This window comes from Alligator mississippiensis, chromosome 1, assembly GCF_030867095.1.
Source record: "Alligator mississippiensis isolate rAllMis1 chromosome 1, rAllMis1, whole genome shotgun sequence".
In the NCBI taxonomy this organism is placed as follows: Eukaryota; Metazoa; Chordata; order Crocodylia; family Alligatoridae; genus Alligator; species Alligator mississippiensis.
This window is the reverse complement of record NC_081824.1, coordinates 183,936,179-183,963,569: the sequence shown is the minus strand read 5'-3', so window position 1 is coordinate 183,963,569 and position 27,391 is coordinate 183,936,179. Positions and strand designations below refer to the sequence as shown.

At 41.2% G+C, this 27,391-nt stretch overlaps 1 protein-coding gene across 1 annotated transcript in view; it reads left to right on the top strand.

The window, feature by feature from the left end:
• Positions 1-27,367, top strand: part of IARS2 (isoleucyl-tRNA synthetase 2, mitochondrial) — a 61,251-nt gene extending 33,884 nt beyond the window's left edge. Inside the window, exons 13-23 of the mRNA XM_006272911.4 lie at positions 4,628-4,730; positions 6,304-6,397; positions 17,901-18,009; positions 18,971-19,073; positions 19,716-19,841; positions 20,314-20,445; positions 21,523-21,629; positions 24,824-24,975; positions 25,158-25,348; positions 26,136-26,280; positions 26,830-27,367. Coding sequence (XP_006272973.2) covers positions 4,628-4,730; positions 6,304-6,397; positions 17,901-18,009; positions 18,971-19,073; positions 19,716-19,841; positions 20,314-20,445; positions 21,523-21,629; positions 24,824-24,975; positions 25,158-25,348; positions 26,136-26,280; positions 26,830-26,987 — 1,420 coding nt within the window. The 3' untranslated portion in view covers positions 26,988-27,367. The remainder of the gene's footprint in view (positions 1-4,627; positions 4,731-6,303; positions 6,398-17,900; positions 18,010-18,970; positions 19,074-19,715; positions 19,842-20,313; positions 20,446-21,522; positions 21,630-24,823; positions 24,976-25,157; positions 25,349-26,135; positions 26,281-26,829) is intronic.
• Positions 27,368-27,391: the final 24 nt, after the last annotated feature.

Here is a 27,391-nt window from a genome sequence, read left to right as displayed (position 1 = left end):
CGAGTTGGATGAATGGACTGTAAGGTAGATGGAAAAATGTCTTGTTCATTGGGCTCAAAAGGTAGTAATCAATGGTTCAATGTCCAGTTAGCAGCCAGTATCAAGTAGAGTGACCCAGGGATTGGTCCTGGGGCTGGTTTTGTTTAATATCTTCATCAATAACCTGGAAGATGGAATGGAATGCACCCTTAGCAAGTTGGCAGATGACACTAAGTTGGGGGGAGTAGTAGTAGCAGTGGAGGGTAGCGAGGATCACCCCACTACCTGGCAATAGCCAGTGAATGCAGGGCTTTTTTTTTTTCTTTTAGGACCCTGGATGTTGGGGCCGGGAAGGGCAGCCATTGACAGGACTGGGAGAGTGGGCAGGGGATGGGGCCTGTTTGATTCGGAGATTTGGCAGTGGCTGAATCCCCAAATCGGGTTTGGTCTAATCGATTCGAGACAGTGCTTCAGATCACTGAATCGAATCGCTGTCCCCCAAATCGGCACCCAAAGTGTATACTAGATGCTTTTCACAGGTCTAATGCTTATTCCCCTCTGTTCAGCATTGGTGAGGCCACATTTGGAGTACTGTGTCCAATTTTGGGGTCCCCATTACAGAAAGGATATGGATAAATTGGAAAGAGTCCAGCAGAGGGCAACAGAAATGGTTTGGGGGCATGACTTCTGAGGAGAGACTGTGGGAATTGCGTTTATTTACTCTGGAAAAGAGAACTAACAGGAGATTTAATAGCAGCCTTCAGTTACCTGACAGGTGGTTCGAAAGAGGATGGAGCTAGACTGTTCTCGGTGATGGCAGATGACAGAACAAGGAGCAATGGTCTCAAGTTGCAGCAAGGGAAGTTTAGGTTAGATATTAGGAAGAATTTTCTCATGAGGAGGATAGAATAACACTAGAACAGTTTACCCAGAGAGCTGGTGAAAGCTCCATCCTTGGAGACTTTCAAAACCCAGCTAAAGAAAGCTTTGGCCTGGATGATCTAGTTGGGGCTGGTCCTGCTTTGAGCAGTGGGTTGGATTAGATGACCTTTCGAGGTCCCTTCCAACTCTCATTTTCTATGATTCTGTAATTTGATTTCTATGATTATATTGACTTAAATTTTTATGATTCTGTAATTCTACAGCGTTTGATACTTTGACACCAAATGGAGGTTTCAACTGAGATGCAGGTTCTGCCACTGTTATGGTGGAAAGTAAAAACTAGCAAGCATTAAAGCTTTGCTATAGAACAGGGGTGTCCAACTTATTTTGCCCCATAGGCCAGATCAGGCCAACTAGTCCTGCACATTATGCAGCATGTACTAGCCTTGGTCCAGGGCTTCTGCAGAGCCAGCACAGACCACATACTGCATGCAGCACTGAGGCTGGACCAGCCCTGCACTGTGGCTGTGGCACTTGTGGGCTGGTCTGTGGACCTGATCTGGACTGACACCAGAGCCAGCCTGCAGGGCTGGTCAAGCCAGGCACTTCATGTAGCGTGTATCCCAGACTAGCCCGCTGTGCTATGTGCAGTGCCTGAGCACCACATGCAGCATATGGCAGACCCACTCCACATGTTGCATGCAGTGTGTGGGTCCAGGGCTGGTGTGTGCCACATGCAGTACATGGGGGTCAGTCTGAGACCCACTGGCCTGATCATAGGGCTTCACTGGCTGGACCCGGCCTGCAGACTGTATCTTTGACACCCTTGCTATAAAAGAAACTTCAACACTATTCCCTTCTTAGGCTTGCAGTTTCACTGGCATTTGTTTTTTGACATTATTCTATTACCATTTAAATGATCAGCCACACTAGTTATAACATTAGTGTAGACAGGGTTACACATAGAATCTGATGCGTGTTAAACTGTGCTTGGAGGCCTACACTGTGCACAAGTTGAAAGCTGAAAACAGTGACTCTCGGCCAGGGTGCAGCACAATATTAGTGCTGCATAGATGACTGGGTATTTGCACGTTTCACACGATAAACCCAAATGTGAATCCCTAGTTTCCAAAACATTTTGGCCTCCTTATGGTCTTTCTGAGTTTGTTTTTTTGCAACAGAAGAATTGCTCTATCAGTTTTCCGTAGTCAAGAAACAAGTGAAAGCTAAGAGCTGTCACTTTCAGAGGGATTCCAGGAATCTTAAAAAAAGGTTGAGAACCACTAGCCTAATGTTTTCTATTGCTATATGTAAACATGCGTTCTCCTGGTTACTACCAACTGTAGACTTTTTTAGGAAAAACCTTAATGGATTTAGCCAAAGGTGGGTAGAAAACTGGGAAACTGAAATAATTCAGTGACTGTTCCAAAGCCAAGAGTCATTGGTGAATTTGACAATCCAGTTTGGGAGGCCCTGAGCTCAAGCTGTTTGAGGTATCTTTAGTTGTTGCCAAAAAACACAAAGGATGAAACTCCCATTGACCTCAGTTCCCCTGGGATTTCACCCAAGACTATAACTTGAGTCTTGAAAGTCAGCAAACAGGGAAGTGGGGGAAGGAAACGAGACTTTAAAAAAATGTAGGTAGGAGATATTTTTGTACTTGTTACAGTAATAAAAATACCATAACACTGTTATGTGTCCACAGGCTATATTAGCTAATTAATTTATTAAAATAAAAAGCAAGTATTAGTGGCATTTTAGATATAGGATTGTACGTAGGTCTAATTTCTAAGTTGAAACCAGAAGACTTTCATGTTTTGTTGAAAACAATATGCTCTCAAAAACTGTTCTTTTTCAGAACTGTCTTTTGTTTGCTTGTTCATTCTACAAATTGAGATCAACTAATTGACTAGCAAGTGATCAAATAGACCTGATTTGACCCTTTAACCACAATATTGGGTAATTTGGCAGTCTTAAAGAAACCATAAAAGTAAGTGTGTATACTTGGCACACGAGCTATGAGGGTTACATGTTCAAGGTGCTTTGTTAGAGAGGTGGCTCTACTAGGTCCACCTCTTCCCACTCGAGTAATGCTTCACACCATGTTTCTCAAAATATTTTACTATATAAACACCCAGAAAAAACGTCCAGTTGTTGGTGTTTTGTGACCAAGTTTGAAAACCACTGATTTAGTGGCTTGGTTTATGTACACAGGCACAGGGAACATACACTGCACCATAAAGTGCCTTGTGGCTGAGGCTGGGTAGGTTAGCCAGGGTAGTGCACCTACTTAGCATAGCTATACTACATTTGATACCCAAGCTAGCTCATTTGCAGTGAGCTCAAGCACCTGGAGTACAGTTATGTGCTCTAAGACTGTGTACAAGGTCTTCCATTCTACTGGAAGAAATGTCTTCTGGGAGCTGCACTGTACAGAAATTCCTCCGTCCCTATGACCTGAAGAGCTTCACAAGCAGTCTTCAGCCAGGGGCACTAGAGGGCTGCTCCTTGGACTACTCCTGCCCTGAGGCGAGTAGATTATTCAAGAGCCTGTCTTCTCCCCTGCCTGGAAAGGGGTCCAGCTGTCAAAAGGCAGTTGGCAGCTTCTGAAAAGCAGTAGTTGCCACACATCCAGGGAGGGTTCTTCTCACAGAATGGTTCCCCATCCCACCCACCTTCGGTCTGATTAGCAAGAGACGGTCATTCTCCCATGATAGGAATACTGCTGGTTCTCGCAGGAAAATAGCCACCATTCTTTGCACTCCTTTGGGCTGATCTGGAGGAGTGCAGGGAGAGGAAAGAGAACCTCAATTGTGGCAGTAAGGCTTTGGGAGCCTTGCCACAGAGGTACAACAGTCTGCTTCACCCAGTACTGTTCCAGGTTGGCCCAGAGCAGTGCAGGGTAACATGGGCATTTTTACTGTGGTGGCAAGGCTCACAAGCCTTGCTACTTTGGCACAGCAGCCTTCCTCTGCCTGCAAGGGGAAGCCAGCAGGGCTGGGAGCTGGGCTTGGGGAAAGCTTCTGCATGCCATGCTCCAGGACCCTCTGGTTTTTAAATGGCTGCCTGCCACCACTCAGCTGAGCAGCGGTGAGATGCAAGGGAAACTAGCAAAGCTGAGAGCCAGGCTTTTCAGTTGGTGCCCCGGCTACTCAGCTGAGCAGTGTGGGGAGGCAAGGGGAAGCTGGCAGGCCAAGAGCTGGGCTTGTAAGTGTGGCTTGCTGCACTGGCTGCTCAGCTGAAAGCGGGGAGAAGGGAACAAGGGGAAGCAGTCAGGGTGCAGCGATTGGTACCCAGGAGTTGAGCAGAGAGAATGGCTTGGCAAAGCCCCTGCCTACTTCTTGCATCAGGAACTCTGGTGCGAGAAGCAGGAGACGAGCCGCTTCACCCTCTCTCCCACATGCACACACCTTCTGCAGACTGGTGTGGCCCTGGTCTCAAGAAGGCACAAGGAACCTTTTCCTCTGGCTACCCTCCTGGTCCTCAGGAGGATTTAAGCTGGGGGAAAGTGTGCAGACATTGAGTCTCCCAGGAGAAACTTCTGGGAGCAATTTAACCTGGGTTGTTCCTGCGCCACCGTTTTCACTCTGGGGGAGAGAGGTTCACATCTGCACGCGTTTGTTTTCTGCTGGGAGAACAGTGCGTCTCCTTATAGAAGCTGAATGTATGTACCTGGCCTAAATAAACGCGTAGTTACATTAAGAAATTTATAGTAATTTACTGATTTTAATCTTGTTACATTCTTCTTTCTTATTCGTGTATTTAGTAAAACCATTGCAAACGTTATTAGAATAGTGGAGCAGCAAGGAAGTGATGCATGGTGGACCCTCCCTGTCGAGCAGCTTCTACCAAGAGAAGCTGTAGCAAAGGTATGTCTTTTCCTCTGATGGTGTTTCATGGGCAGCAGTATAATGCCCTCAAATATTTGTGATCCTTGGGATTTTTTCCCCCCACTTTTTAGAAAGGTATTAAATAAGAATGTGTCAGGGCAGAGCTGTCCAGCTTCTTAATTGCCAGAGGCCACATGCCTGTGCTGTGCAGGTCCTTGGGTTCCCTGAACCCTTGACAATGAGTTCCCTTTCCCTTTGCCTCCAGGAATAGGAAGCAGAAGCAGGGGGGACCTCAGAGACCCCAGGATGGCAGCAGGAGAGTGATTGGGTGGGGGGGAGCAGCACCTGAACTGGGAGTCCAGGGGCCACGGGTTAACCTCTTGAAGGCTGCATTCAGCTTGAGGGCCATATTTACTGGAATATAAGATGACCTTGATTTATAAAATGACCTGCCAGTAATTAGATTTCATGTATGGAAAAATTATAAATTTGAGACATTAATATTCCAGGTATAGAATCTAATTATTGGAGGTTTGTCTTCAATTTATCAACCTCCTACTGCCATGGCTGGGCAGGGGGAGAATAAATCTCTAGAGTTAGATAGCTCCTTTGCCCTCTAGCCCCCCAACTTCTTCCCTGTACAGCCCCTTCCCCTCTCCTTACTATCAGACCCTAGTGACCTTGAAATAAACATAGCTGTAGCAGTTTGCATGTAGTACCCATAGATATAGATCACCCAGAAATTATAGCTTTTACCTTTTTTGTCACTGCTGCAAGTTTTAGGACAGGTTCTCCATAAAAACACTTTTAAATAGCACTTTAGCACCTACTGGAGTACAAATTATGCTTTTTTAAAGGAAAACTAAGCTATTCATGCTAATGTAGGATTAGGGGAATTTTTCCCTGGTGTTGATTGAGGGGGGAAAAACCTTGTCTTATAGGCTGCTTGCAAATGGGGGGGGGGGGGGGGGAGAAGAAAAACAAAAACCTGTGCTTTCTTGGAAGGATCAGTGCATTAGTTTGTCCCATCACTGCAGCATCTGTATAAATCAGGTGCTTCAGCAGAGCTTTTTGATGCATTTATCTAAAGCTGATTCAATTAGCTGTTAGATAAGTGCCAGAAAAGCACCCAGTCTATACAGACAGTGCAGAGCCAGGTCGAGGTAATGTGCAGTGTCTTCTGGACATGTGCTGGGCTCAGCACAGGGGAACATTCCAAGTTTAAAGTTAAGTGCATTTTTTTTTTTTCCTTTCACGTGTACAAGCACCCATATTCAAGTAAATATGGTACTTTTTACTACTTGTTTTTTTAATTCAATTCTTCTGCCCCTTTGTGTGTGACCTGTCTACGGTGGCTTCTGATTCTTTTGCTGCCCTCAGCCTGCTAAGCCTTTTGGAGCACCAGCCTTCTAGCTGGTGCAGAAGCGAGCTATTACAAACAGTTGTGCACATAAACTGTTTCAAACTGTGCATGTTTCTGGACCTCGCCCAGAACATGAATAGACTAAGTACTAAATCCGACTGTTGGGGGGGGGGGTCTAGTTTTTCTGTTACTGATAGTACAGAATGATCTTTGTACACTGACTGAGCTTGTCACCTGTTACTCCAATAGGTTGGTAACCACGATGCACTGGATTATGTAAAGGGACAGGACACTCTGGATATTTGGTTTGATAGTGGAACTTCGTGGGCTCATGTGTTGGAAGGTATAGAATTAGTATACTGTGAATATTATTTTGAAGCAGTTGGTGACCCAAGTTCCCCATTGTTGTATGCAATAACATTGACTGTGGAGCTGATTTGGCTTATGGCAGCGGCAAATTGTAGTTGATGCATTTATTATGAAGTTATTTTTTCCTGTGAAAATCTTCCCCAGCACCTTTTACATCAGTCTATTGGACACTAAACACTAGGGCCAGCCATACAACTGATCCAATAAAAGATCCCACATACAAGATTTCTTGCCTTTCACGTGTCTCCTGGACAATCATGGCAACATCATCTCAATACTACCAAAGATTTTCTTTGCTCGTGAGGTTGGGTTGTTTGTTTGTTTTTTTTCAAGAAAAGGGTTTGCTCTTGGTAAGCTCATTTTCAGTATTGTAAAAGTTCAGATTTTTTCCGTGTGTTTTATCCTTAATTATTCATAGCATTTGAAACATCAGACATCTTAAAAAGATAAAGCACCTTGTTCCTGTTATGAAAAAGCAATTCACTGCTAATAGATCTTAATTTAATACATTAACTTATTAAATAAAATATATATTTTATTTTTTATTTAATATTTTTTCAAATTTAATATATTTCAGATTGTGTTGATAATACACTGTTATCGTATAAAACTACGACTACCAAAAATGTTAAATTCCTAATTACACAGAATAGCATACATGGATGCTGATGTTGTAACTCCTGATTATTTTGCATAGCTAGTGTGATTTACTGTGCTACAAAGTAATAATACTGCGTCTTCTAGCACAGATGTGTGAATTTTTATAATTTTGGTGATTCCAAAAATAAGAGAAGTCTGGGTGTTGGGCTTTTGTGCTTGGGATCTTACATAACTGCTACAATGGAGTTGTAAGTAGTCTAAAAGGAAAAAAAAGTCTTTTTAAAATTATTCAAATCCTTTTTGAGTCCAGAGAGAGCTCCAGAGTCGTGTGCCATTCTAGGTAAGACTCTTGTACAATACATCATGTCTGAACTTTGAACTGTGAACCTACAATACACAATTGTGTTGATAGCAATCTTGTTGACTTCATTATAAAAATGTATTTGTATTGGAGGTTTTGTTCCCTAGCAATGTAGTCAGGCAATGGTGTATCATCAGCAGACAGTGTATTTTTTTTCAAAGATGTTTACATGTAGCAGGCTTCCGGGGGGGGGTGTTGGGTTTTTTTGGTTTTTGGGGGGTTTTTTTAGACTATTTGGTTTGTAACCAAAAATAACTGTAGCATAAAACCCTTAAGGCATCCTGGAGGAATAACAAAATTCATGGTATATTTATACTGTCTGTATGTTTTATAACACTATCTAGGATCCTTTGCTTTGCTTTGTCAGTTTTTCTCTAGAACTGCTCATTCTCATAGTAGCATTAGCTTCTCCATACATACTTTTTTTTCAGTCACCAAACCCTTCTCATTTCTTTTCAAGAGGTCTGTGTGGACCAGTAGCCAAAAAGAGTAGACAGTGGGTTAGAACTGTTGTATTAGATGTTTCAATGCCTAAATCCCAGTTAAATGCCTAATAGGTGGAATCAGGGGTTTGGGTTGTAGCCGTGTTGGTCTAAGGACATAGGCAGACAAGGTTCCTTGGGTGAATTTGATATCTTTTATTAGACCAACCCAAATGGTTGGAGAATAGTTATTAAGCAAGCTTTCAGGTTCAAAAACCCTTCGTCAGCCTGACAAGGGTTGGTCTAATAAAAGATATCAAATTCACCCAAGGAACCTTGTCTGCCTAATAGGTGGAATAGCATCTGATCTAGTTTCTCGGTAGCCTTTTTTACCTTCCCAGACAAACTTATTTTTAAGTTACTGAGATGTATTCTCAACTCTCAAACTTAAAGATGGTGTAATTGGACTGTTGTTGTAGCTGTGATGGTTCTTGTACATTTTCTGGACCAAGAGATTCATTTCTGATGTCTTTTATTAGACCAACAGAAGGGTTTGGGAGAGAAGTTTGACAAGCCCTTGGGCACACACTACACTTCTGCAGGTTCTGCAAGCTCAGTCAGCAGTGTGAGTCCAAGAGCTTGTCAGACTTCCCTCTCAGTTGCATAGTTGGTGCAGTACAAGACATCACAAAAAAAAATGTTGCCTCATAACTTAAGGGCATAAAATTTCCAGTGACATGACAGTGAGTTCAGCTACTTTTGTTTTGGTTTTTTTTCTCCAAATTTTTTTTTCTCAACTTGAAAGAAAATGGACAATGGCTTTGTGATAATTCTGAAAAAAACCAAAAAGTTACTGGAGAAGTATTGCAGCAGGAGGAGATGCCTCCTGTGGTCAAACTCCTGACAGCATACTGGCTATCCAGAGACAATGTGCCATATGTAAAATGTTGTTTATTAATTTTGCTGCAAAAACTCAATGACAGCAGCATTTCTCACAAAGGCTCCTGCAATTATCAATTGTCTTTGATTATTGTCAGTCATGCACGGCTGAAGCCCTCACTAAGAATAATAAGTCTAGGTCACATTCAAGGCCACTGGAGGGTTTAATATATGGTAAATGCTGTGACACTAATGTCCCTAAGCATTACACTCTGTTAGCTTAGCTGATGAGAATGATGAACCATTAACGCTCCTACTGGCACAACAAAAAAACTTAACAATTATAATTTCAGAGAAATGGTCTTGCTAAACAGCTGTTCTTGGTAATTGGAGCTGGGTAGCTTCAGACTTATCTAGCTTATTCCTGTGAGTACCTACTGCACTTGAATGAGCTGTTTCAAAGCAAATCAGTTCTTTATCCTTGCCCAGGGTTAGTCAAAAGCCTTGTTCCTAAGAAAGCCAATAAATTAATCAGTTTAAAATTTCTAGGCTGGCCCTTTCTAACCCTCATAACTTCAGGATAGTTACAGCAGTCAGTTCACTTTTTCTTCATTGTCACACAACTGCCCCAGCTTTGCATTTTCAGAGTAATTGAAATGTTACAATTGCAATAATAAAAATCGCACATAATAATAAGTATTAAACTGCTCACTGTATTGTCAGTAAAGCCATTTCAGATCCCTTGCCAAAGAAAGCAGATGCACAAAACCACTAGATATCGAATCAGAGGATCCCCTTTCCCATTAAACAGATGCTGTCAGCTGAGACATCTCCATTGACTCTAACAGAAGAGCTCCCTCAAAGGGAGAAGGAAAACCTCAGAATAAAAATAGGACAGCTTGGATAGCAGACTGTTTTCATGGAAACATAGATAACTATTTTTTGTAGGCATGGCTGATGAAAAGCCCTTTCCTAGTAACATAGCAAGAGGTGGGGGAAAGGAGGGGGACAAGACCCAGATGACAACTTCGGAGGGGTGCCAGAGTTGCAGTTGCATGTAAGCTGTGCTGCTGCTGTCAGAGCAACAGCTGGGGTAGGCAGACCACACTGCCGCTGCTGTGGTGGCAGTGGTAGCAGCTGCAGCCAGGGACTGCTTTTGAGTTCCTGGTGCAAGTAAAACTCCTGTGTTTTTTCCCTGCCTCGGAAGCTCTGCTTCTCAGTCATTCAGCAGCACCTCCCCAGCTGTCCTGCAGGTTTTGCCCGGGGTGCAAACTGTTTCCTTTAATTTGCCAAAAACTTCCCATTTTTTGGCAAACTGTTTGGGCTGAACTTTTCAGTGCCAATTGTCTGCCTGAGCCTGATTTTTAAGTTCTGATAGAGCAGTTTGAGTCCTTTTTGAAGAGAAAATTACGTTGAAAAAGAAAGGAAAAATTGCGTTCCAAATGGTGTTTAAGAAATTATCTTATCCCCAGTCCAAAAACTTGTACTGGCTGGTAGAGAGACTGGGACAAGAAGCTAGGAGAAAAGAGGACACCAAGCCCTTCTTCCATACACAGGAAGAATGGTGCTCACTTAATGAACAACTGTTCAGCATGCTGTTTTCCCTCCATTGTATGTTGTATGGCCCCATGTCATATTTATTGCACAGTATTCAGTCCACTGTCTGAAAAGAGAAATATTAATGTCTTCATAGGCATTTCTGTAGTGTTTATTACTGTGGTATCAGAGTACTTAACAAACACTGCTGAATTTGGAACATCCCCATGTTTCTTTCCCATGTGTAAAATGAAGAAGTAGTACAGGAGAATTAAGGTTAAAAACTCTCCTAATTTTTGAATGTCCACTTGACACCTAGGACCTGACCCAGAATACAGTATCTAGCACTTGATAGGTTCAAAGCGCAGGTCTCAGCACTTACTCAGCAAGTAAGAGATCAGCACTTGAAAAAGCAGGCCCCAGAGGCTCAAGTGGGATACTCCACAATTAGTGACTACTTAGCTCAATAGTTTGATTTTTTTTTTTATTTTTTTTTTAAGTGACTTGCCCAGCATTACACAGCAGGCTTAATTTCTTGTTCCATATTACACAGCAGCTCCTGAACAGTATTCAGCTGCCTTACTATCTGACCTCTTCCTGCAATCACTGCCACATTCATCATCTACCTTCTTCAGTTAATAAGTCAAAGGTCCTGCACACAATAGCTTCCTTTGGTATACACTCCTGACTCATCCCGAGAACAGGGAAAATAGTGTGCAGTTATGCAATAAAATAGAAAAGGATAAGGGCTGAGGTGACACGGGCAACCTTAATCTTTGCATTTACTAACTTTTAAGAAACTTACTTTGCAACTTTTACACTTTCTTAATATGTAGTTGTGGGTTGTTCCATGTAAGAAGAAAATGATATACTGCTTGATATCAAATCCCAGATTTGAGAGAGGTGCTCCTACTTGGCTGAAATAAATGAAACCGTTTCATGTTGGGAAATGGCTTAAAGCAATTGGATCATTTGGAAAACAGCATGCTGTTTTGTTTGTGTGTGTTTGCTTGTTTTAAGATCTCTCTCTCTCTCTCTCCCTCATATATATAGAATGCTAAAGTTATTTAGGTGGAGACAATGAAGAATATGGGTTTTGCATTCTCTGCATGTGAGTGCAGTGGAAAGCTTCCTTTGGTACAGTTTGTTCTAGTGTATATCAGTTTTTATAGTAAGCCCAGTACTGTAATATCTGGATACCTTCCACTAATGCATTTAGTAATATAATTATTATCTATTGTGTGCGTCTTTCTGTCACGAGGAAGAGAGGGAGATGTGCAGTGGGGTGTTTTTTGTTTTGGATTTATTTATATTTAGTAATATATTGCCTTCTCTGAAAATCCTGTAGCCAGGTCAGGGAAACACACCCCTAGAAAACGTGTTTGAAAGCCAGAGAACCCAGCAGGATCCAGTCTAGGAGTTGCACCCAGTTATGTTAAAAACATACGTGAGTGTTTTAGCCCTGCCGACAGAATCAAGGCTGAAATTTTTCTAGGGTCCAGATTCCACAGTGAGAATTGAGTACTGAATTCCAGGCTGAATATTTCAATTTAAGGCCTGTGTTTCAGGTTCAATGTTTAAGCACATTCTTAATCCCCTGAAAGTTACTAGAATTAACATTTTAAGTAGTGTTTCTGAGCTGCGCCAAATCAGAGCTTAAAATGATATATTATTAACCACACACAAACTGGTTCAAGTTCTATCGCAGAAGGAAAAAACTGCTATCAGTCTATCCATTCCTATTCTTAAGTTCTTGACAGTTCCTTATATTTCTTACAAATGGCTTGAGTTATCGAAAATGTAACATTTTAGTAAACGTACCATTCCCATTGTGTTGTTGCGGCCTCATTTTCTTTTTCTTCCTTGGGTTCATCCAGTTTTACTTTCTATTGTAGCCTTTTAAGGTGCACTAAATAATTCCTGTTCCACAAGGTATCCCACCTTTCAGATACAGTGTCTACAGTGCTTTTTATTATAAAAGAAATAGTCTTGGCCATATAAATATAAAGGAAACAAGGAACAGCAGGGCAGTGCCACTTCTTTAAAATTGCGTAAAGATGAATGATAATTTAGGTATGGCCCAGAAATGCTTTGCCACAGTTTTCAAGGAGGAGGATGCTGCCAAGGGGACGAAGATGATTAAGAGAATGAGGAGGACATAGAAAACTAAGCTCTTGGCTTCAACTTCAAAAGTGGTGAGGTGCTTTAAGGGAAATGTGGGGAAGGCAAAATGATATCAAGACAATCTTTGTTTAAAAAAATCACAGTTCTAATATAGAATGGAAGACTTTAGAAAAAAATGTAAAGGAAAAGAAAACCTAGAAAATCGTGTAAAATGCTGGACTTTTTTAAATGTCATACTAGCCTGGTATCTCTAGTTGAAGTTGAAATAGAAGTTCATGAATCTTCTAGACAAATGAAATGTAAATGTAATCTCTTAGGATGTCAGTAAAGTATTTGACATGGTGCCACTTAAGAAAATAAGATGGATTATTAAATTGTGAGGTGGCAGGGAGCTGATTAAAGAAGAGACATGATAGGCAGTGTTGAAAGGGGAAGTATCAAGTGTATTCAATATTTTTCATTGATGACTGACGCAGGATAGGAATGTGTTAATAAAGTTTGATACAGCAAGTCCAGGAGGCCTTGTCAGTTCAAAGGAGAGCTGGCATATCATGGTAAAAAAAACTGGAAGGTGCTGAAATTTAGATAGACAAGGTTCTTTGGGTGGATCTGATTATCTTTTATTAACCTCCTTTCATCAATCTCCTGGATACTAAAAATCATAGGCTAAATACAGACTTTATAACCTGCCTGACATCTGACTCCCCAGGTACCTCTCTACGATTCATCTCCCTTTTCTGCCCCAACCCCACCCCCCAGCCTGTCTCTCACCCACTGACTCCTCAATCTACATCTTCATTGATTACCTATCTTGTATGCATACCAGCCCAGCCTCTGGCTTCTTTACTTTTCATTCCATCCAGGAAGAGCACACACCAACTGCTGAAACTTCCTTATCCTGACAAAGGGTTTTTGAACCCAAAAGCTTGCTTAATAATTGTTTTCCAGCTACTTAAGTTGGTCTAGTAAAAGGTTTCAGATTCACCCAAAGAACCTTGTCTGCCTATGTCCGTAGACCAACACGGCTACAACCTACACCCCTGAAATTTAGATGAAATTTTAACAGTGCAATTTTTAAATTCGTGCATTTATGTATTAACGACAAGATCTTCAGCTGTAAGTTTGGGGATCATCAGTTGGAAATGATTGAAGAAGGAAGAGCATGAGCCTGTAGCAATACACGTTTAGAAGAACTGTTCTAACCTATCTGGGGTCAAAATTGGGATGATTTAAACTCAGTCTTGCTGCAGGCTTATTCAGATCTACTAGTTACAGCATGACAGCTGGTCTGTACACCCATGCTGCAGCTCCCCCTCCTCTTCTGAAGCAGCTACAAACACACGTTTGTCCGTACCCTTGGCTTATTGCTGTCTTAACTTACTATATGATGCTTCTGTACATGCATGAAGAAATTGCATTGCCCCCCAGATCAGGCCCCCAGACCCCCCCCCCCCCCCCATGTATACTGGATCCAGCGCCCATAGCATCCACTTCAGGACCTACGCTGCATGCAGTGCCTGCCCCAGGGCAGCCTGGATCCTGGAATGGATGTGGTATGGGTTCTCGGCCCTGCGCCTGCCATGCGCAGCCTGTGGGTCTACTTGGAGAAGCAGGGGCTGGGTGGCAGGGCTCCATAGGCCATATCTTTAATGTGCACGTAAAGCAGGGGTGTCAATCTGTGTTAATGAGTAAGGGTTGTTGGTTGTAGCCATGTTGGTTTAAGGACATAAGCAGACAAGGTTCTTTGGGTACATGTGAGATCTTTTATTAGACCAACTGAATAGTTGGAAAAATTGTTCTTTGCAGGCTTTCAGGCACAAACACCCTTCTTCAGGCACAGGGAGAGTCTGTTGGTATTTGTATGCTCCCCTGGGTAGAATAGAAGCCAATATGTAAACTGCAGGGTGGTGAAAATGTAAATGGATGGCAGTGAGGATGTGGCTCTTGAGTTTGGCTTCTTCTTCGTGTTGTGAAGTTTCCATTTCAAACAACAAAACTTAATATCTTCCATGCTTTAGGGTTATTGCTTGTAGCAGTGCTGGTCTAAGGACATAGACAGACAAGTTTCTTTGGGTAGATGTGATATCTTTTATTAAACCAACTAAATTGTTGGAAAAATTGTTCTTTGCAAGCTTCCGGGCACAAACAAGCTTATTCAGGCATAGGGAGAGTTTGCTGGTGTGCTTTGTGTGCTGGTGTTTGTGTGCTCTCCTGGATAGAATAGAAGCCAGAATGTAAAATGTAGGTCTGTGAAAATGCAATTGCATGACAGTGAGGATGTTATTGAGTAAGGCATTGAAAGAGGACTTTGCATCTCTAGTATGTTAACCTAGAATGGATGTGATCATAGGCAGACAAGGTTCCTTGGGTGAATTTGATATCTTTTATTAGACCAACCCAAATGGTTGGAAAATGGTTATTAAGCAAGCTTTCGGGTTCAAAAACCCTTCGTCAGGCTAAGGAAGCTTCAGCAGTTGGTGTGTGCTCTTCATTCCATCCAGCGCAGGACTCCCGGGGCAAAGGCAGCAGGGTAGAGATCCCCAAGCCCACAGCTGGCAACCTGCATTTGCCCTTGCCACTCTTGGCTCTGCTACACTTACAAGTGTCCCCATGCTTAAAAATGGTGGCAGCAGCGCTTGATCTAAAGCTCATTCAGCAAGCTTAATTCAAGCGCCCCTGCAGCCATTTTTAAGCCTTTCATTTTAAAATAAATCAGTTACTGGATTGGCATCAGCTGATACAGTTGGGTAATAATCAGCTATTGGTATCATCTAAGAAAATCTTTATTGCTGCACCCCTGCTTTCAGATTAAATGAATAATTTTGTTTTAATTTGAGTTCAGTGAGGATTACATAAATTTAACCTTACATTTGTGTGTAAATGTCTTTTTGATATTACTATGGCATAGGAGTCTGATTCAAAGCCCACTGAGTAAGTGGAGCAGTTCCAATCGACTCTGGGTTTTGAATCAGTCCCCTAAATTGTAATAATACTGAAACTTCTTTCTGTTGCAACAAATGTACTTTCAGCACCATAATTCTTTCTCCTATCTCTCTTGCTAATGTTTAACTGAGTGGATATGATTATTTTACAGCACGTCTATCTGTGTTTTTAACTTTTGTGCTGACCAGAAAGCTTAAATTAAAATTTAGCTAATTATTCTTGGCATTAAAGTATCATACGTTTTTTATCCTGGAAGTCAAAGTCTGTATGATCAAAGATAAAGAATCTTGAAATTTAAACCAAAAGGATCATACATGATAATTGTTTAATGACCTATGCTCTGTAGCTTATTGTCAGAGAAACCTGAAATTTTGTCAACTGTAATTCTGCTCTTCCATATAATTGAAGAGAACTTTGTACTCCTTAAAATTGACAGTCACCAATATTTGGCTGCTTTTTCATTAAAACGAAGCTTGAGACCTCGCCAGTAAACTACAAAAAAAATGTTTTATTCAGTTAATGTAAAGTACCATGCTATCCTCCCAGACATGCAGTTTCCTGTCAGAAAGACCAGTACTAATAAATTTAGCTTGAATATTGCCAGTGGTCGTCTGTTTAGGGTTTTCAGTTGTCTGGATTTGAGGCCCTTAAAATAAAATTTTGCCCTAACTTGCAAAAATCATCATTTTCAAAATAAGATAGTTTGCTAGAGAGAAGTACCAGAGATACTTTTATTTAGTGGCCAATGCCAAATTTATTGCTGTTTTTTGCATTAAAGCTCTTTTTTATGGTGTGGTTATCTTGCATTTGCAGGTATTTTGCAATCTGGAAAAAATAATAATTTTATTGCACTGTCTAAAACTAGATCTTTGTGGATTTTCTTGAAAGAATAAACTGATGGAAGCACAACCTTCACCCACACATTTTTTACTAGCAGTGGCTGAATAGCCTTGACCTTTGTAATGTTGAACTTCTTTTATTACAGGATGGATCTAAATATCGAAACTTCCATTAAGTTAAACAAATAAATGGAGTGTGTCAACACCAAAGAAAGAAGCTATCTCAGGCAATCCAAGAGAGATAAAAGGAACTATTATCTGGAACTGAAAGTTTTTCTGTGAATACCAGGGAAAGTTTTTTGTCACAAAGTATATTGTACTATGGATAACCACCAGTTTCACCATCCTACTTTTGAGTAGTTGAAATTTAAGAGACTCTTGGCTTTTATTGTTGATTCAGCACTGGTGTACTATGCTGTGAAACTAATTTTTTGCATGCTGATACTGGAAACTTTTTTTTTTTTTTTAAGACTTGGGGAACAATAGAACTGGAAAGGATTTCTTGTTCATCTGCTTTACTACTTTGCAATCAGTCAGCCAAGTTATAAGTCCCTTTCATTTGCTGATTGAAAGTAGTTACCATTTTATTTTGTTTTGCTTATTCTGAACCCACCTCTCCAAATGAGAGGCTGCTCTAGCCGTTCACTCTTCCGATCGTTAAAAACCTTCTATTTTCCAGCTTTAATTTATTCATGGCCAACATGTACCATCCTTTGTTCATTAGTTAAATAGGTCTTTTCCTTCAGTGCTGTTTTCCCCTCTTGTCAGATATAGGCTTTTTATCCCCTGTTCATCTTGGTGCCCTTTTTCTCTGCTTCTTCCAGTTGTTTGGGCTTGACTTTCTTGAACGTGGGTGACCAAATTAGGTGCAGAGTATCCTAGATGAGGTCTTGCCAGAGCTGTGTAAAATCTGTTATTAATGCATTGCATTAACATTTACATCTCTCTACTGGAAATAAATTGGAGAGGCCTAATGGCCTCAACTAATACAGTAGAGGCCAATCTTCTTGGCAGGAGTGCCACAAACTAAGCTGTGTGACACTTTGATCCTTTTCCCCTGCCCAATCTACTATGCTACTCCCTGCCTTGTGCTTCCTGCCACACATCTTGCTCTGCTTTCTGCCCTCTCTGCTCCTCTGCTGCCTGTTCCCTCCCTGATTTGCTGCCTCTCTCGCACAGAGGCTGCCCATACCATTTGTGGCACATGTGCTGCAGGTTGGCCACTCCTGTACTGATACAGCCAGATCCTTCTTCTGAGTTGTTCCCTTCTGATGAACTCACAGCTCATTGCAGAATTCTTGTTGATAATGCATGAGCTTACAGTGAAGCTTACAGTTATATTACTGATTAAAGAGTTTTTCAGTCTTTCTATAAAATGCATTGAGAGCGAAATAAGCAATATTACATTATTTTGAATTTTTCGTATTTTAGCAGTGCTTATTTCAGTAGAAAGACGAGCTGCTTCCATTATGTATAGATTCTTTGCGTATAACGAATACCAGGTTTAATGACCATATACTTTTTTTTTTCCTATTGTTAGCTATTGTGCTTGAGTAATTGGGATAGTAACATGTTTTCCATGTAGTCTTCTGTATTATTTATGGTAAGAAATAAATCAGATCTTGGTACAAACAGTAAAAGCACCATGTTCTCTAACCATTTTCCAGTCTGCCTACAGCAGTGAGTAACAGTATTTCCAAATGTGACTCTTGTTTTCCAAGAATCTAATATAAAATGACACTTAAAAAATCTGACACTTTATTTTCTTTTAAGATGCAGATCAACAAGCAGACTTGTACTTGGAAGGAAAAGACCAATTGGGAGGCTGGTTTCAGTCCTCTGTCTTGACTAGTGTGGCAACAAGAAAAAAAGCACCTTATAAGTAAGTGCATGGTTTGCAGATCTGGTATTTGAACAGGAGAACATAGGAACAAACCCTCTTCCCACAACGACCTTTGCTGAATCTTTAGATAGCCTTCACGAGCTTTGTGCAATAAAATTTGCTTAATGGGATACACTACAACGGGTTTCTTTCCTGCATACTTTCCCCCATCCTGAGTTTGAATGGATGCTTTCTTTCATGCTCTGATGCCTTTTATTTTCTGTTACTCAGGTAATGCCCCATTATGTGTATTGCTGTCACCATTTATCTCTGCCATTGCCCACCCTGACACTGCCCTGAACAGTGACTTAAAAATGAACCTTGGCAACTTCCTTAGAGTAGCTCCTACAGAACTGAACAGTCAAGCTCAGTGAAAGGGAGGTGGGATTTTGAACTTCAATGTCTTGATCAATTTAACAGGTGTGAGGTTGTTCCCAAACAGTAAAACTGGTTGTATAATCTAAACTTTCATTTAAAATAAATGCATAAATAAAACCCACCGCTCGCTCTCTCCTGGTTTTCAAGCCAGCTAAGTGTAAGTAGCTACCGTAATTGGGAAAGTTGGGTTACAGTGGGAAATGTGCAATTTATGATATGATATCTAGAGAGAGAAATATCTTACCTATCTATCTAGATCTATATAGCTATATATAGATATTTTTATAAACACACACACGCACCCCTTTTATTTGTGTGTGTGTGTGTGTCTAAATAAAATAGAAAGAGCTAAGTTTTTCACATTCCTGAAGCGCAGACTTTAAGAGAATGCCAAAGATCATGAGAGGTGGCAACACTGGTATTTCTACTCTTGGTAACAACAGGATTTCTTTTGTATTAATGAGATCTTGGTTAGAGTTCACATTGTGGAACAACAAGATTGCAAATGTGTTGTTTAAAAGTCACCTCAGGGTGTGTGTGTGTGTGTGTGTGTATTTATTTATTTATTTATTCTTTTTATAAGGACTCTGATGATTCATGGATTCACCCTGGGTGAAAAAGGAGAAAAGATGTCTAAATCTATTGGCAATGTGGTTGACCCTGATGTAGTAATCAATGGAGGACAAGTAAGTCCATGCACATAGTGTCTCATGAAATTTTTACAGTTCCATCGTGTTGTAGCTAGTTGTATACTGTATTTTCCTCTCATACCACAAGCAGCTATAATAGATCTTTGGAAAGCTTCTGTTCAAACAATTTGGAAATAATAAAACTCAATATATCTAATTCTGTTGAAGATCTAGTGCATTACCACTGACTTGCAAGTGGCTCTTTACTGCACAGCTGAAAGGACTTTCTAAACAAAAGCCGAGCAGAAATAAAAGTTCAAATATGTGTCTTTGGTAAAGAGCCATCACAGCATCCTGTGCACCTAGCATCCCATGAGGCTATGGATTGGGCTTTTAAATGACCTGGGAACCTCTTCTTTCTTTGAACAATCAGAAGTTATGCTGAAGTTGATGCTGTAAAAATAGTGGGGGGGGGCGCTTTTTTATTATTTTGTTCTTCCACATGATTATGCCTCACTTACCTGTTTGCGTTTTTTGGTTGTGTGTGTGGGTTTTTTGTTTTGTTGGGGTTTTTTTTTAAGTGTATGCTTTTCTTCCAGGCAGGAAGTCTCTATCCAACCTCACAAGGACTTTTTGCATGGGTTTTACTTTGCAAATTAGCAAAACTGAAAAAAGCTTTGCATCTCTGTCCATAAACAGGACCACAGTAAGGAGCCTCCATATGGTGCAGATGTTCTTCGTTGGTGGGTGGCAGAGTCAAACGTCTTCACTGAAGTGCTGATTGGACCAGCTGTACTAAATGCTGCAAGAGATGATATCAACAAGGTGAAAGCAACTACTTTAACGTGGTGCTTCTTTACTTTTAGTTTTATAGTGACTGAATAGAATCCTTCCAAAATTGGTGACTGTTGACTTTGACACTCATCTCAATTACAAATGGCTTTAATCTTTTTTTTGTATTATTATTATTTTGGCTTAAAATTGGGTTGTTTCTGAACACATGATTATTACTGTTTCCCTTCACAGCCTGGTAAAAGAGTAATATAATTTAGAGAAAATAAAAACTCTATCTTGCCTGTCTTGAATTTTGCTTGCACATAACTTATTTGTTCTTTTGCATTAGAATCCTTGTGGTGCATGCTCTGCATTGAATTTTGCAATGATTTGGAGTGATCCAATTAGAAAAACCATTGAGTTTAGTGATTTAAATTGTGACAGTAGAAATCTCTTGTATGTTGTCTCTTGTTTGGTTTTATAGTTAAGTAGCTTAATTGAACTTGTCTGGTTTAATTGCTAGCTTCGGAATACATTACGCTTCCTGCTGGGAAATGTGGCTGGCTTCAGTCCAGAAACCGATTCCGTGCCTGCTTCAGAGATGTATGTAATAGATCAGTACATGCTACACTTACTGCAGGATTATAGCAACAAGGTGAGGGGGAACTGTGTTAATCTAATGTGATTTACTAGATCATGTTTTTAGCCGTTAGCTAACACTAAATACACTATGCTGTTTTAGGAGAATATACTCGAGCATGTCTGCATTTTATTATCTTAAAATAAAAATGGTAAAACAACAGACTCTTCTAATAATACAGCAAGAGTAAGCTCTTGCTTGTCACTTTGATAAGAACATAGTAGCTTCACCTTTTATTTTCAAGTTGTGTAGCTTCCATCATGAATGCCAACTTTTTTAGGATAAGAAAGCTTTAGGTTGCACTTGGGTTCTGTCTGTACTATATGTACGGTATATAGTTCACAGAAACAATCTTTTAGGTATATGGATGAGAAATGTCTTTAATCTGTCCCCACTTAAAATATAGCTTATTTTGAAAAACTACAGGTTAAATTTGCCCTTTGATCCTAGTACTCAACTTCCACTGGAGTCGGTGGATATGTGTCTGGAGCCAGGCTCCAACCTGTGAAATACAGCTATCCCTCTTGCTAGCAAACTATGGCTTTTTGAAAGGGCGTGATTTGTTTTGGAGTTTTTTGGTTTTGTTTTTTGCTTTTAAGAAAAACACAGGCACAGGGAGCTTGTGCTGAATTTTGCCTAATTTGACCTAGACTTGTTTTTTCAAAACTTCCAGATGCTCCAGTGAGAAGAGAGCCCAGTGCTAGAGCTGTGCTATCATGTGGCACTCTCCATGTTCACATGCATAGTTTATTTTCTGGTGTTCTCTTCCCTTTTTACTGAAATTCATTAGTATGAGGGCAAGATCTCTTCAATTTTGCTTAACTGTCCCATAAAGACAGAAAAAAAACCAATTTAAGTCAAAATTCTAAGCAGTGGCCTTACATTATTTCTGTGTTCCTATCAATACAAGTGCTCTGTCTAATTTGTATGAATTAGCAATTTTCCCCTACAAGAATCCAGGCTCTCACATTCAGCACTTGTCTCCCTCCTGTTTCCTTAAGACTTCCTAGACTCATCGTGACTTGCATTTTTTATGCCCTATGTTGGTATTTGGTGTGCTGCTATCATCTCTTTCCTGGCTCCATTCCCAAGGTCACAGAAGCTTACAAGGAATATGATTATAGCAGGGTTATTCGGCTGTTGCAAGCTTTCCACACTAGGGACTTGTCCAACTTTTACTTCAGTATAATCAAAGACCGGTAGGTATTAATCCTTGCTTTCACTACTGCAAGTTTTTTGTCATGTATGTTTAAGTAACCTATTTTGAGACTGGAGATTATGAAAGATTGTATGTACAGGGCTGAATTTAGATGAATTTAAGACTCCAGCGAGAGAATGACTTTAGCATCTAGTACCAGTCGCATTGCACTTAAGATCTGTCCTTCAGTTATTTTCTGAAGGAAAAGTCATGGTAGGTCCTGATATACCCCTCCTGGCACAGACCCTTCTAATTGAAGGGGAAAACACAAAAAAAACAGGAGGGATCCAAATTTCTCTGTTACCAAGATAACATGTAGGTACAGATTCAGGCTTAACAGGATTTTTCTTCAAAAAAAAAAAAAAAAGGAAAGGGAAAGAAAAAAAGCACAAATATAAGACACATGTAAGACTAGGAAATCTACAGATTTCCTTGGGTGGGGGTGATCTTTCTTTGTACCAAAGCAAGTTGAACTCAAAACAGGTCACATAAGACCTCCTTAAAGCTGTAACTGTTGTAACTGCAGAGTAACATACAAGAGGCAGACAAGTTTCTTTGGGTAAATGTGATTTACATTTACCCAAAGAATCTTGTCTGCCTATGTACTTAGACCAACACAGCTATAACCAACATCCCCGAATAATAGACAGTACATTTAAGGGATAATATCTTTCTTCAAAACTAAGAGATTGAGTTTTCTAACCTGGAAGGGCATCTTGAGACCCTCTGGGTTAAAATACGGAGAGAACGTGGGGAGGGTGACATTTGTAGGTGTCTACTATAGACCTTCCCACCAAGAGGAAGAAACTAAATTGGGAATTCTATAGGGAACTAGTTGAGGCCACGTGCTCTTGATGTATGATCGTCATGGGAGATGATCTCTTGGGATGAGTGGGTGGCCAAATCTGACAGGTCATGTAACTTTCTCACTTGCATTGATGACTCTACCTAATGCAGGAGGTCTATGGGCTGACTAGGGGAGAGGCATTGCTTGATCTGGTCCAGGCCAAAGGGAAGGACCTGGTAAGCAATGTGAGGATCAAGAAGCTTTGTGACAGCTACCATGAATTGGTCACCTTCTTAACTCACTGAAGAGCAGGCAGACCCCTCTGTAAAACAGAAGTCCTTAACTTTGGGAAGGCTGAATTTTGCAAACTCAGAAAATTGGTCAGTCAGACAATTGGAGGCCACACCCCCTAGAAAAAGGAGTACGTGAAGAATGGTCATCTCTGAGACAGTCTTTGAAGCACAGGGGAAAGCCATTCCATCCTGCAAGAAATGCAGTGAACAGGCAACAAAGGCCCCTTGGCTGAACAAGTAGCTGTTGGACCTCATTAAACTCAAAAGAGAAGCCTACACCAGTTGGAAAACAGGAAGCATCACCAAAGAGGACTACTCAGCACTCACCCACACTTGTAGAGAGGAACAAAGAAAAGCCAAGTCACAAACCAAACTCAGGCTAGCTACAGGAATCGAAGACAACAAAAAGTCCTTCAGATATGTGGGAAGTCAAAAAAAGAACAAAGATAGCATTGGTCCCCTGCGAGATCTAATGGGGTGACTGACATCTGACGCCCAAGAAAGGGCCGGTCTCCTAAATGGCTTTTTCGCATAGGTTTTTCACCCTCCCAAGGGGATCACACTGTCAGAAAGGACACAAACCATCCTGAGAGGGGGTGACAGGCCCAAAATTGATGCAGATCAGGTGAGGGGGAACACCTTGAGAAACTGGATGTTCACAAATCTATGGGCCCAGGCAGAATGCATCCAAGAATCTTGAAAGAGCTGGCAAACATCATTGCACCCCCATTGGCAGAGAGGTCCTGAAATACTGGAAAAGAGCCAACGTGGTCCCTGTCTTCAAGAAAGGGAGGAGGGATGATCCGGGGAATTACAGACCAATCAGTCTAACAGCCATCCCTAGAAAAAATTGTCAAGGAATCCATCAACACCAGTCTAGTGGAAGGCAAGCATCTGAATGCAAGCCAACATGGCTTTGTGACGGACAGGTCTTGCCTGACCACCCTCATCTCCTTCTATGACCAGGTAACACATGACCTGGGCCAGGGAGACGATATGGATGTCATATATCTGGATTTCAAAAAAGGCTTTGACCCAGCTCCCCATAATATCCTCATGGTTAAGCTGGCAAACTGTGGCCCTGATCATCTTATGGTCCAATGGCTAGGTAACTGGCTACAGGGTCAGATCCAAAAAGTACTAGTTGACAGAAGCAAATCGACATGGTGCAGGGTGACCAGTGGAGTCCCTCAGGGCTCGGTACTTGGGCTGGTACTCTTTAGCAGCTTCATTACTTATCTGGATTCGGGAGTCAGATGCGAACTGGCAAAGTTCATGAATGATACCAAATTATGGGAGAGGGCTGTCGCACCACAAAATAGGCTGGGGATACAGGCCGACTTGGACACGCTCTCAAGGTAGCCTTCAGTGTACAGAAGTGTAAGGTGCTGCACCTCGGTAGGAAGAGCCCTCAATATACTTTACAGGCTTGGCAGTGCTACGCTCGCTAGCACCACGACCAAAAGGGACTTGGGGGTCTTGATTGATCACAAGATAAATATAAGCTACCAATGCGATGCGGCAAAAAAACAAACAAACTGAAAACCTATTTCAGTCGCAGGCTTTCTGCTCTACAGGAGACCCGATTCGGACAGAATTGCATAGCTGCTCTCAGTGACATGGATGCTTGGTTCACTCCTCATGGTGGTTAAAAGCTAGTATGTTAAATGAAAAAAGAAATGAGTAGATGCTTAGAAGACAACTCGAGAACAGTTCCTTTTGAATCACACCATCACGTTTTATTTTGTGTAATGCTTTCAGACTAATAGATAGGAATATGCTTTACTTATTAGAAGACCTCTGTCTAACAAGTAAAGCATTTCCCTGTCTACTTTTCTGTGTGTAACATATGGTCAACCTGTACTAACTGAATTACTTTTATTGAAGAAAAAGAAACCAATCTTGCATTTGTTTTCTGTAAAGATTTCTCTGTTGAAGAGAATGTCAGTCATTATATTTGAACTAGTTGAGACAAATAGCTTTTTCAGGAGTGCCTTAGGCCTAACAGGTTCAGCTTTTTTGGAAGTCTGGCCTCCTGTTTAGAATGACAGTTTAGCTAGCTGAAATCTTGTCAGGGTGACTTGCCCATAACCTTGGACTGCCTCTGAACTGCAGGCTCTACTGTGAAGAGGAGAAGAGCCTTAAACGCCGTTCCTGTCAGACTGTCTTAGCAGAGGTTCTTGATGCAGTAGTGCGGTCTATTGCGCCAATCCTCCCTCATCTGGCAGAGGAGGTTTTCCAACACTTCCCCTACAGGATGGGTACAGGTAAGGCACGTGCAGCTCCTTTACCCAAGCACTTTGCATGGACCACTTTTGCTGGAGCAATTGTCACATATATGTCTGCATTCTTTTTAAACCTTGCTGTTAAAACTTGCTCCCCATGCAGAAGAATAGAAAGAGAGGAGACCCCATAGCTCAAATGCATTCAAGTATATTTTTGTTTCAAGAGTCAGAGAGCGTCTTTCGTACTGGCTGGATCAACACAAGTTCAGTGTGGAAGAAACCTGGCCTTGAAGAAGCAGTGGAGGGCGCATGTGCCATAAGAGACTCTTTCCTTGGCTCTATCCCTGGCAAGAATGCTTTGGAACACGAGGTCGTCATTGTGATTGAGCCGGGGCTATTTTTTGAGCTAATGGAGGTAATGGGGGGGGAAGGCACCTAGCTAATACCATCAGTTAACCTAGAAAAAATAACATCTGCAGATATACTTATTTGTGGGTATGGGGGTGTGCACTGGGGAGGGAGGGGTTGTTAGCATCTGTATTAATGACCCTGGCCACGTTCTTTGGGAGTCACTTGATTCCTGATCCAGGGCCAGCACATATGTCAGAATTTGAAGACCTGTTTTGGAAATTAATGGAGACCACTAACATCTATTATTAGATGACTGGATGTTACTTTCCCTCATGGGTTACATTTCAGGTCTCTCAGGGCCCCCAGCACAGAAGAATAGATGAATTTTTGACACTTCAGTCCTACAGTCTCCAGTTTAAATACAGACTTCCTGAGTTGCTGCCAAGCCCAGAAGAAATAAGTGGTGGTTGTAGTCCAGTCCTAAAAGGACATGTTCATAATAGAACCCACTACCACTCCTGAAAAAACTCATCCTGTGAGAATGAAGCAGAGCTAAGACCAAAGGTGCTTAAATAAGATGTATAGAGGTGGCAATGGTAGTTTCATGGTTGCCAGTATGGCATCAAAACTAAGGACCACAATCTACCCTTTGAACAGAGGAGTTGATATTTTAGTGTGCAGCTGTACTTTTGGCAGTAGGATCCACTCATGCAGAAGGGCAGCCATTGCTAGCAGCAGGGCTGAACTTGATCCTCCAGGAGGGTTGCAGGTACCTGTGCATGCAGAACTTCAGCCAGGCTGTAATGTTTTACTTCCTCATCTAAAGAAAATTTGTAAACTCTTCTCTTTAGGCATTGCAGCCTGAAGAATCTTCCAGTATCTCACAGCTGAATGAAATCATGATGGCTTCAAAGACAACTCTACTAACAAAACTACCCAAAGAAATGGCTTCAGAGGAAAAGATCATTGAAGGGAGCTTCTTGATCAATTTAGAAGGTAAAAAAGGGGGAACTGACCTTAAAATGTTCTGAATTCTCTGTTTTTTTTGTTTGGGCACCTCTGATCTAGTGCAAAAACAATCTCTTTGCCCAGTGGGCTGGATGGACAGTGCTTAATCTGTTTGCAGGCCAGATCTCCGTTTGGCAGCCCAGCTTCAATCCAACCATGTGGTTGTGGGGGGTGAGGGGACACAGTTGAGCTGTAATCTGCCATGCAGGACTTGAGAAATTGGCAGTATTAACTGCTAATGCTAAATTTTCCAATCTATGGGGAACCATACAGGCCTCATGCCTTGGTTTAGCAGTCTAGATTTGGTGCATGGGCCAGAGGCTGAGTACCCCTGCGCTGGACAGCAAAGACTGTCTCAGAGCACTCTCTAAGTTTCTGACACAGGCCTTGTTTTGGTCCTCCTTTTGACAAGGGCTGAACTTTATGAAGGAACAGAAACTATTAAATGTATTTAAAGGGAGGGTGCACTGCACTGATTTGCTAGATATTCAAATTCCACACTGCTTGTACTTTGTACATTAAAACTTTCTTTGGTAGGTGGTGATATACGTGAAGAGTCTTCCTACAAAGTTATTGTTCAACCATCTGCCAGAGCAAAATGCCCTCGCTGTAGGCGATACACCTCTGATTCTATACTCACAATATGTCCACGCTGCACGGAAGTCATTGCTCGAAATGGAAAGAAAGTTGTGTAAATTAATTCCAGTTGGATGACTGTTTAAATCTGTAAAGGGGGTAAAACTTCACTTAAACATCCCATTTCACAGTTGGTGAAATTGAAAGGATCTTTACTGGAATGTTAAAAGGTGACTCGGCGTATCCGCAAGGTTATAGAAGTCCTGGGACAAGACACTAGGTTGCAACCTGAGCAGAGTTGCATTAGTGGGGAAAAAATGTTTCAAAATGCTTCTGTATATAAACTTAATAAACTGTTCATCAAAACAGTGTAATATTCCTTAAATAGACTAATAATGCAGACAGATCTTTTAAAATATAACTTACCTTTAAACTAAGAGTCCTTTCTGTGAAAATGCATACAAGTTAGTGGAATAAACTATTAAAATGTAACAATGCACAGCAGCAGTTGTGGTTTGGTTTC